The 11,489-nt window shown below is 39.9% G+C and overlaps 1 protein-coding gene across 3 annotated transcripts; it reads left to right on the top strand.

The window, feature by feature from the left end:
* The first annotated feature begins 4,500 nt into the window (after positions 1-4,500).
* On the top strand, positions 4,501-9,438 carry LOC127651920 (HMG domain-containing protein 3-like). Of its 3 annotated transcripts, XM_052137985.1 has the most exons (15): positions 4,501-4,576; positions 4,658-4,762; positions 4,847-5,040; positions 5,332-5,473; positions 5,557-6,270; positions 6,433-6,513; positions 6,669-6,787; positions 6,914-7,033; positions 7,126-7,173; positions 7,260-7,343; positions 7,545-7,610; positions 8,608-8,668; positions 8,767-8,817; positions 9,049-9,098; positions 9,192-9,209. In XM_052137985.1, exons 1-12 carry the CDS (start codon positions 4,540-4,542, stop codon positions 8,665-8,667), a joined length of 1,770 nt encoding a protein of 589 aa, XP_051993945.1. In that variant the 5' UTR covers positions 4,501-4,539; the 3' UTR covers position 8,668; positions 8,767-8,817; positions 9,049-9,098; positions 9,192-9,209. The 3 variants fall into 3 exon arrangements, with proteins under 3 accessions (XP_051993945.1, XP_051993943.1, XP_051993944.1); XM_052137983.1 differs by adding an exon at positions 9,401-9,438 and having other exon boundaries at positions 8,767-9,297; XM_052137984.1 differs by having other exon boundaries at positions 8,767-9,098; positions 9,192-9,237.
* The last annotated feature ends 2,051 nt before the right edge of the window (positions 9,439-11,489 follow it).

Genomic DNA, 11,489 nt, shown 5'->3' with positions numbered 1-11,489 from the left:
ATGCCCAATTGGCACTAAGGGGCCTAAAGTGTGCCAAGAAAACATCCCCCACACCATTACACCACCACCACCAGCCTGCACAGTGGTAACAAGGCATGATGGATCCATGTTCTCATTCTGTTTACGCCAAATTCTGACTCTACCATCTGAATGTCTCAACAGAAATCGAGACTCATCAGACCAGGCAAAATTTGTCCAGTCTTCAACTGTCCAATTTTGGTGAGCTCTTGCAAATTGTAACCTCTTTTTCCTATTTGTAATGGAGATGAGTGGTACCCAGTGGGGTCTTCTGCTGTTGTAGCCCATCCGCTTCAAGGTTGTGTGTGTTGTGGCTTCACAAATGCTTTGCTGCATACCTCGGTTGTAACGAGTGGTTATTTCAGGCAAAGTTGCTCTTCTATCAGCTTGAATCAGTCGGCCCATTCTCCTCTGACCTCTAGCATCAACAAGGCATTTTCAGCCCACAGGACTGCCGCGATACTGGATGTTTTTCCTTTTCACACCATTCTTTGTAAACCCTAGAAATGGTTGTGCGTGAAAATCCCAGTAACTGAGCAGATTGTGAAATACTCAGACCGGTCCGTCTGGCACCAACAACCATGCCACGCTCAAAATTGCTTAAATCACCTTTCTTTCCCATTCTGACATTCAGTTTGGAGTTCAGGAGATTGTCTTGACCAGGACCACACCCTTAAATGCATTGAAGCAACTGCCATGTGATTGGTTGATTAGATAATTGCATTAATGAGAAATTGAACAGGTGTTCCTAATAATCCTTTAGGTGAGTGTATATATATATATATATATATATATATATATATATATATATATATATATATGTATGGGCTGTCGATTTAATGCGTTAATTCAGTGCGATTAATTTTGTTAAAAAAATATGTTTGTGTTTATCAATGATTAACTCTTCCGCCACAAGAATGTAATGCATTTTAATTATCTGAATATTTATATATATATATATATATATATATATATATATATATACAAAATGTATCAATATATCATGTGCAAATAGTTTATTTTGGTAATATGCACAAGAGCTTACTAGCTAAGGAGGGTGCCTCTTTAATTATCTCTCCCAGTGCACATTTCAAGTATATATATGGCGGGGTGGGATGGTTCGGGGCATCTTTCACCCATCGCAAATCAGGTGCGAGGTGGCATAATTTCTCCCATCGTGATCTTTCTTGCGAGCTCTGTGCGGGGGCGATCGATCAGATACCCCTGTCCTGCCGCCTCAGAGAGCGTCGCCGCCCAGGGCGCCTGCCTATATCGCCTTTGCCAGGATTCAGCTACTGTGCTGCTCCATTGGCGTGTAATACATCCACCAAGTTCCTATCCAATCAAAAATGCTGTACTGTTTAAAAGTCTTACCCGTTGTTGTGTTTTGTTTTGTTTCGCCTCGGCCCGCTTCAGTGCTTGGTAACCCTTACCTCACGGTAGCTAAAGGTGCGTACACACTGCCAGCGACTTTGTCGCTGCAAGTCGCCAGTGGCTGGCGGTGAAGTCGCTAGTGGGTGTTCCCACTACTGGTTGCCTAGTAACGTTTATAAATGACATTCACGGATGCCACTCCATTGCTGCTGACAGCGAATCTCTTTTCTTGCCACTAAATACAAAGATTTTGGAGGGAAAAGACTAAATATAAATGGAATCAGTACATAAAATGCTTTATATCAAAGATGAATGAGAAACAAGGCGTGCTGTTTGCCATAGCGGCTGTTTATCTGCGGCGAAAATGCAAATGCCGGTCTGTCTGGGTCCATAAAATCCCCACGATCTCAGATACACCTTTCCACGCAGTATTTTTCTTAAAAATGTCCTTGTACGTGGGAAGAGACATATAGAGCACTGGAAAATTTCTAACAGCAAGAATTAGCCTTTCATCCACCTTTCCGTTACTGCAGGAGCTGAGAGAGAGAGAAAGGATCACGTGAGCTCTCCCGTCTTCTCTCCTATTGGCTGTCACTTCCGTTAGTGAGAAGGGTCTGGCTGCAGACTGTGGGCGATTGGAGCTCCACTCTCAAACAGGAAATACGTCACCTCCACTTCGTGGGGGCGGGGCGGAGTAAATTCGCGGGGTTTTTACATTCCATACTTCGCTGTGGGGAAACATCAGCGATTTTCTCCCCTTCTATTCAGGTATTAATTCTAATGATTTTTTTAAATATAATGTATGTAGAGTGTGCAGATGTGAGTATTATATTGATTGCTTGTTAATTTAAATGTTTGACATTTTTTTAGTTAAGAGATGCACGAACGCAAATCTCCATTTTGAGCATTATTTAATGGCCCGAGACCACATATAGATAACATTTTAGTGTTGGTGTGTGGCAGGTATGTTTATATTTATTGTTTAATTCTGTTTAGTGGTGATTGTTTGATTGTATTGAGAAGTGTAAATGTGAAGAGAATTTAACGTTATGCATTTTCAGTTAAAACGTTTTTTTTTCTCCCACAGGTGACTTCCCCGACTGTTTTCATTCTCGTTTTCTCACTCACTTTCAGAGCTAGGCGACTTTCATTAGCTTGAAGGATGCAGCAACCTTTACATTTTGAAGGTATGTTGCCACCCTAAAAGTCTTTTTGTTGTTTTACCTTTTTGTTTCAGGGCAAATTTTAAATAGATGCAGATTACCATGCCGTGCTGTGGGGCATTACCACTGCCCCCACTGTTCAAGGACAGTTATAAGAAGAGTGGACATGGAAAGGTATTTGGTCTTATGTTATAATCAACTGACCTCACAGTCTATGCAGCCTTACCCGGCTCGTGCCACTCCATCAGCCTTACCCGCCTCGTGCCACTCCATCAGCCGAGCCTTACCCGCCTCGCGCCACTCCATCAGCCGAGCCTTACCCGCCTCGTGCCACTCCATCAGCCGAGCCTTACCCGCCTCGTGCCACTCCATCAGCCGAGCCTTACCCGCCTCCTGCCACTCCATCAGCCGAGCCATCACAAGACCACTTGTATGCACGGCAACCGGTGCAGGGTGCAGCAGAGGTTTATGGGAAGTCTGTCAGGTGTCCTCATTGCAATCTTAGTCTCCTCAAGAAGAATTATACCACACACCTCTTGAGGAGACATGCTGATTTGTCTCATGACATCACTTAGGCCTGTCATCTGCAGAGTGTTATTGTCGATGAGACAAATGGCATATTTTCCGTGCAAAAAACTGGACATGGGTTTTCTGTGCCAGTCCATGTCCAGAGGAAAACTTGGGGAACAATACATCAAGTTAGATGTGAGCTAGAGGAATGTGTGCAGTATCAGATGTTGGCTCAGCGGAGTGGATTAAGCTATAGTTTGTGCTCTCACATTCGCTCTGTAGACTACTGTAGTGAGATAGCTGCAGAGACATTTCTCGGAGAAGACGTCCTGAGGGATATGACTGCAGTAAAATTTTTTGGAGAGGCAAAAGCAGCTATATGTGTGAAGAGGCAAAAGGCTGCTTGTGCAGCGCATGTTCCTCTTTGTGTGCCTGTGGACTTTGGTGGGTCTCCATCACAAATATGCCCGTCGATCCATGAGCCAGACATTCATAGTTTTAGCCGACTTGGAAGGATAATGGTCACCTATAACATTCAAAGGAACACCTGGCATTGTCCCTGAACAAAGCCACGGACATCTTGTCCACACATATACATCTCAAAGTGGCATCTTTTTCAAACCCAAAGAGACCTCTTCAAGTCAGAGGTGCCCACAACACCAAGCTCAGAGGGTTGCAGTCTCCTGGACACCACTGGTATAAAGAGAAGTGTGCAGTACATTTTCAAAGATAAAAAAATTCCAGAAGCACTTCCAAAAGAAGTTACAACACCAAGAATGAAGATTGAATACCCAAAGCAGTTCTTTCCTCTTGAGACAGCGTGCCAGTTATGCCTTGGACATCCTGCACTTGCAGAGGCTGTACTCGTTACCAAAAAAGCTAGGATTGTCAGCATGATGGGCTTGATAGAAAGTAAGTCCGAGAAGCATATCTAATGTAAAGAGCAATTGTGATCAGTGATGGCTAGTATTGTGATGGGTTGATATCAATGTGATTTGTGTTTTACAGACATTTCAACATACCATAGGATATGTCCACAGTGCAACATGGTGTATAGGTACCAGGAGTGGAAAGATGGTCTTCACAACTTTGATAACCATATTTTTCTCACCCTTGAACTTTGTCTGTTTCTCAGAGAAAATGTTACTGGGAGTATTAATCTTTTCTCCTTCAGATTACTTGACTATGGGCTATATGGAACATTACATGGTTTTTATTTATTTTTATTTTTAAGTTTCTATCCTTAAGCAACAAGAACATGTCTCTGTCTAATCTCAGACTTATTTATGTTTGCTCCACACTTTAGAACCATGTGTCTGTGTCAAGAGTTGTGGATTCATTGGAGGGGTTAAGAGGAGAGAAGTTTCCACCCAGGAATGTCATATTTCACGCCTATTGCCACTTTGAGGCTTTGTGCGACACAGAGTACACTTACTCCTGTATCAACTGTGGATTTTATTCACCTGTGGTAGTCATGGATTTACACAGGAAAGGGGTTTTCAAGCTGGCAGGTAAGTGACATTGTGATTATTTTGTGTGTTTGTTTTCAGTGCAGAAGTGTTGCTTTTGCCTAATGGTGTGATTCATTACAGTCAGTGACCTCAAAGCACCCCCTGATGACTTCAACGGAGAACATGACATTGAGAGTTTTTGGAATTCTGTTCATCTTGCGACGATAAGTCATGGTTTTTTCCAAAGTGAGTTGTGGTGATTACTACATTTCATCAGATTCTACATTGTAAACACAATTTGGATTACAAATAATGCATCACATTTTGTAGGCAGTGCAAACAACCCTTTCACTGTCAGTCCAAGCTACGAACACTGGGCACCTTGGATTGGGAGTGAAACACGTCGAAGTGGCACTGTTCTTAACACAGAGTTCAAAAAAGTGAGAACATGCCCCTCTTCAACTGAAGCACAGCTGAGCAGTGTTACTGAGGACCATCTGATTGATGAGTTGGCAAAACAAAAGGTGATGTTGCCATGTGATGAAGCTCTCTGGGTTTGAGGGGTAAGAAAGTGTCCAGTAAATGTTCTTTTTACAGTTTGTCATAAGTACAGGTGAAACTCGAAAAATTAGAATATCGTGCAAAAGTTCATGTATTTTAGTAATTCAAATTAAAAGGTTTTTTATTGATTTCATGTAATATTCAAATTTTCTGAGATTTTGAATTTGGGGTTTTCATAAGCCGTAAGCCATAATCATCAAAATTATAACTTTTGCATGATATTCTACTTTTTCAAGTTTCACCTGTATTATCAGGTTGGAGTTGTGAGAAAATTGTGCAAAGCCTGCAACATCGACACCAAGGGCTCCCGCCTTGATCTCATAACAAGACTGAAGGAGAACATGAAGAGCAGACAAACATATGACAAGGTCTTCCAAAGCATATGGGGTGCATCTGGTAAGTTTGTGTCGCTCTGGAAACTATGATATTAAGTTGTTGTAAATTACACACTATACAATCTTTTGAATCTTTAATTTCAGTTGGATGGTCTGTAATACTTTGCCCACATGGCATTGTATACAGCATCAAATTTAATCTACGTGCTGAAAGTCCCAGGGACTTTGCAGACCTGTTACTCTCCTGGAAGCACTTTCCAAATGCCTGTGTTTATGATTTCGCAAGAGGTTTGGCGACACACACCAATTTGCGGGTTCCTCATTCACTGCCTTTCCAGCCTTTTGAGGGCAGACTGTCTGATCCCACAGAAGAGAATGTGAAGGCAGCCAGGGATGGAAAATTGCTGGTATCACTGCCATGGCTACATGAAAGTGTGCACTGTGGGGAGGATAATGCTCATCCAGTCACTGGATCATCTGAGCACTATGTCTTATATGACCGCTTCCATGAGCAGAATGCCACAGATCCACAGGACATACTATGCAGGATCCAACTTGTCCCTGAGCTGAAAGGGTGGTTGAATAGCCAAGTTGCTGAGCAGTTCTTTGCCAAAATGCGTAAAAGCAACTACTTCTTCAATAACATGACTCCATCAACCCATGCATTTCTTATGAGAAGTGTTATCCATCGTCCTAACACCTCCACAAATAGAGCACTTCTGGAGAGGCAGTTAAACTCTGGATGTCGGCTTGAACTTCTAAACACCATCACCTTGTCTACTTTGGGACAAGCTGTCATAGGTGATGCATCAAAACGACGAAGCACAACTGTGGTGGCTCAGGCATCTTCAGCAACAAGTAAATTGCTTTAACATCAATGATCATACAAAGTCAGTCATGTAATTAATCTTGACCCATGTGACGTAATTGTTTGTTTTGTCTAAAAGTTAAAAACTTCACTGAAATGCATATTCTAGTCATTTAATTGGTTCATAACATCAAATATTGTTGTACTTTAAGGATCTCAACTCACTCCAGCCGAGCCAAGGTCAACTGAAAGCATAGCTGCACAACCACCCACTGATGAAGCACAAACACAAAGTGAGCACTATGAATATGAGTTGAAATAACTAATGCCTACTACTAACTGGGAGGAGTTTAATGTTGGGGATAGGTGAATGCTACTGTCAGATCAAATGCAGTGAGATTAATGTATATTAGCATTAATAAGAGTAACTGTTTCATTTTTCTTGTAGATGTTGGCCCTTCGCACCATTGTGGGCAGCATTGTGCAACACTTACTGCCATCAGCAACCTCAGGCCCTGTAGAACAATGTGGTCAGCTGGAGGAGATCATCCCCTCCAGGAACAGCTGGTACATAAATGCATAGCTTATTTGACAGAATTTAATTTCTTCTTCTTCCATTGAAGTAATTAAAGGATTTTGTTGATATTATTATTATTATTATTTAATGCTACTTTTAATTTGTCTTTCTTGTAGGTCAGCTATGTTCTGGATGAGGGTAGGCCTGCCAATGAAATTATGATTAAGGATGGCCCTACATGTTTGACCAGAGAGAACCTGTTATCTTTAGGTCTAAACAGGGAAATGGACTCAATGGTGGGTGAAAGACTTTGTTGGAATGTTAAAGTACTCAATATATTTTAATTGTAAATACAGTAAAAAAAAAAAACATTAAATCATGTGAACAGGTGGGAAATGCTTGTCTGAGGCTTGTTAAGGAGATGGTTGAGTTACAGGTATGTATACACATGTATTAACATATATTTTAGAGGGACCTATGTGAGCTCTGTGCAGTACAACAAAGTCAGCTGTCTTTCTTTAGGGGAAAAAGGTCTTTATTATGGACCTCCACATCCCCCCAACATGGCTCCCACCCTTGAGTTGTGACCCTCTAGGCAGTCTTCCTGTAAGTACCTACCCATTTGTACAGCCAACTCTCTACGCACACCTTGGCAATAGAATCGCCATTGGCTAGTATTTTAAATTTTTTAATAGTCGCCCAGAGTGATATTTACTTGCATATGCGAGTGATTTGATCGCATTGTAGAGGGTTGACAGCAATAATTAAACTGATTTGAATTAACAGCATAACTTGCTTTCTTTTAAGGTCGACTCCGCCGAGAAAGATGCACTTATATTCCCACTGTGGATACAAGGCCATTTTTTGCTATGTGTAAGTAATGCATGCTTTCAAAGAAAGTTTCTCAAGCTATACTGTTGATGTGGAAAAGAAGCATATGAAGATACATTTTTATAAAGCTTATTGGAATATTACACATGAAAGGTTAACTCATTGCCAAGACTATTCTCAGGTGATGATGCCAGGCAAAAGAGGAATACTGTTCCTTGATTCGCTGTTTGCACAGTGGGAACAAGGCTTTGGAAACAAGGCCTACAGAGATATATTGAGGTTACACAATGATATATTTCGGCAGTCACGTTCCCCTGACTTGCCCACATTAACACTAGAAGTGACAGAATTCCATAACTACTAGACCTACCACAAGCGGTCATTTTTACCATTTATTGTATTAGTATATCTTTTAAAAACAACACCAAACTGTACATTTAATAACTAAAAGTATCTTAATTATAAAACATTTTATTTTAATATAATAAAGAAAATAGGCTAATATAAAATAATTTGCGGGAAATGTAACAAATGAATACCGCGAAATTCAGTGTGGTCAATATGACCGTCTATGGCCGAAATAGGTATATGTTCATTTTTTTTTTGCCTTATGTGTAATTTATATGAAAAACATTTCCTAAAAGTGTCTGTATATTCATTTAAAAAGTCAGCAGATAGTTGACTTTCAAAGTTAGATCTTAGATCTTTCAAAGATCAAAATTATTGCAGATATAAAATTCAAAACGGTCAAAATGACTGTCACGGCACTTCTAGTGTTAATGCAATTACTTTTGGCAGTCGTGTTCTTCTGACTTGCCCACGTTTATATACATCTACTCTCGGCAGTCGCGTTCCTTTGACTTGTCAAGGCTGCTTGGATAAACTTCATAGTTAAAGTACCTCACGTTCAGAGGATGTAAGCATTGTTGGCATTTCATGTTCAACCAATTTCTGAATTGTATTCTGCATTTTTGAAACGGTTTGTGTTCCCCAGCTGAATTGTAAGTATCCTTTGTAACACTGTCTTGATTTTTATCAGGGCTGTTGCACAAAAGCTCATGCCTGGGCCATGGGAAGAACAGTCAGGCCTGGATGTTGAGGTAATAATCATTTGCAATGAAAATGCACAAGAACATTGTATAAGGTTGATAGTCATTGTAAATTCTTCATAATGGGTGTTCTTTCTTTCTTCAAACAGGGGCTACCCCTACAACATTACGGGATTGACTGTGGATTATTTATGGTTATGGTGGGTTGCCAAGCTCATTTTTAGGATGTTTAGTGATGTCCACACAACATCCATTGTCCATTTTTATTCATCTTGGTAAATTTATGCTCATACAAATGACATTTACAGTATACCTGGTACATAACTGTGGAGGCAGCCTTTGATTTCACCACCGTAAGTGCAGTCTTGGTGTTGACAAAGATGTTTAATGTTAATTGTGGTGAATCACATTACAACTGTTCTTATCTTTAGTCTGACATGCCATATCTGAGGAGTTGGTGGTGCAAGGTTTTGCTCGAGGGGTATGGTTTGTGAAATGAAAAGTAGAACATTAATAGATAGTACTGTCAAAGTGGGAAAGCATGATGAACATATTTGGTCAATGTCAATTACAGACATGGTCGAAGATTTGCGCATTTTACACAGGAAGGCAGGAAGATGGGGGATGGAAGTCTGCCGCCTGTTTTTCGTGTCCTTAGGAAAAGGAGATGCAGCACTTTGGTAATATTTCAGTAAAAAGTATTGAAAGTAGCATGTATTATGTAATATGCAGCTTTTTCTTAAACTGTGTTTTTCTTTGTTTTCCTTTTTTTTTTAAAAAAAGGTACCTACAATCCCAGCAAAGATGTTAAGGGTTTCACAGGATGGGGCTGTGGCCACTGACATTTTGCAGGTATGTGTTCATAATCACTTTAATGTTGATGAAATGGCTTGCAATGACTCTATATTAAATCTTGTTTCATATCTACAGTTGCCCGATGACATTCTCCAGAGGATCCTTGTCTTTGTAGTTCTACAAGACGGCTGCTCTGCAATCCCGAGGCTGGCTCTGACATGCCAGAGATTAAACAACATTGTCAGCCAGGAGCATTTTCAGCAGGAGGCACACTTCAGCTGGCTTGATAGTGAGTTCAATAAGTGTGGTTGCCCCATCGTGTTTTTTTTTTGTGGGTATAACAATTAGGCTAGATTAATATCACCCGTTTTCCATTTCCCTAACATGAAACTTTTGGCAGTTAAAGATTTGTTCATTTATTGTCTGAATTGTGACTTTCATTGTGTTTTGAAATTGAACAGGTGTAGTGAATTGGAAAAGACTTTCAGAGAGACACCGTCAAATGTACAGAAAGCCATACACCATCTCTATATGCAGCCGCCTACAATGCAGCCAGCTTTACAAAGACTGTGGGGCTGGCTACCAGGGAAATGGACAACGGGGAGTGCTTTTGGGGTTTTACTCCTCAGATGACAACCCTGGCTACTGTAGCTGGGATTGCTTTTTGGATGATGGAGGTCTTGAACAGTGAAGTGTGTGTGCATGCAGTGTTGTCTTTGATGTAACAATTTTGGTCACTTTTTTGTAATTCAAGTGTGTTGTCAATATATATTTTTTTTTAAACAATTCAATTAACTGGAAATTATTCTTCATTATTTTACTGTGGTTGATTTGCAAGTTATTTTGCTTTAAATACAAAATTCTAAATAATTATTTTTTTCATATTTGTATTTTTTTTTACAGTATGGTCCCTTGCAGTTATTGTGTTGTAAATATTTAAGATTATTTGGTTTTTTTGTTTTTTTGTTGTTTTTTTTACATAAAAACAATTAAAACTTAAATTGTGGAAATTATTCTTCATTATTTTACATTGGTTGATTTGTACATGTTATTTAGCTTTAAATCGAAAATTCTAAAATTATTTTTACTATAATATTATATTTAAAAGTCATAAACCGTAAAAGTTTAGTATACTGCTTTGATATTGTGTGTGAAGATTAGGTGAGGTCACGTATATATGCGCTCGGTTAAATAAATATATATATATATATATATATATATATATATATATATATATATATATATATATATATATATATATATATATATATATATATATATATATATATATATGCGCTCGGTCGCAGTCATAGACAGTATAAGGCCGCAGTAGAGGTGACGTATATATGCGCTCCGGCGCAGTGGAGGTGACGTATTTCCGCTTTTGAATAGAGCTCCACTCGCCCCGTAGTCTGCAGCCAGCCCCTGTTGCCGTTAGTCGCTCCAAAGTTGAACTTTTCTCAACTTTGTCGCGTCGCTGGACACGCCCACATCTAGCGCCAACGGTCGCGACAGTTCGTGTCGCCGGAAGTCGCTCTGCTCGCATTGAAAATGAATGGTATTGAGTCGCTGTCGCGCGCGATGTCGCTGGCAGTGTGTACGCACCTTTAACAAGAGAAAATCGAGTGGCAAGTTGCTCCAAACGAAGCTAGCTAGAGCACCACCAACACACATACGATTCAAATTTTACTTTTATCCAATAATGTTAATGTAACTTATGACGTTATCAACTAAATGTCACCAGAAAACAAAATATATCAATATATCATGTGCAAATAGTTTATTTTGGTAATATGCACACCAGAGCTTACTAGCTAAGGAGGGTGCCTCTTTAATTATCTCTCCCAGTGCACATTTAAAGTTAAACACACAGGTAACTTTACACGAGGAAACCGTGCTAAATTAACATAGCATTTCAAAATAATGAGCAAAGTTACCTTGCTGAAGTCAAAGGCTGAAGAAAGTGTGGAAACTTGTCAGTAAACTCTTGCTGCAAAATAGTGTAGAGCAGGTGGCCATCGGCATATCATTATACTCCCATCATTTGTGTAACTGTTAATGTTATGGAGGATATAAA

The sequence above is a fragment of the Xyrauchen texanus genome, chromosome 11, assembly GCF_025860055.1.
Source record: "Xyrauchen texanus isolate HMW12.3.18 chromosome 11, RBS_HiC_50CHRs, whole genome shotgun sequence".
Lineage (NCBI taxonomy): Eukaryota > Metazoa > Chordata > Actinopteri > Cypriniformes > Catostomidae > Xyrauchen > Xyrauchen texanus.
Note: the sequence above shows the minus strand (reverse complement) of the source record. Positions and strands in the feature narration are given on the sequence as shown.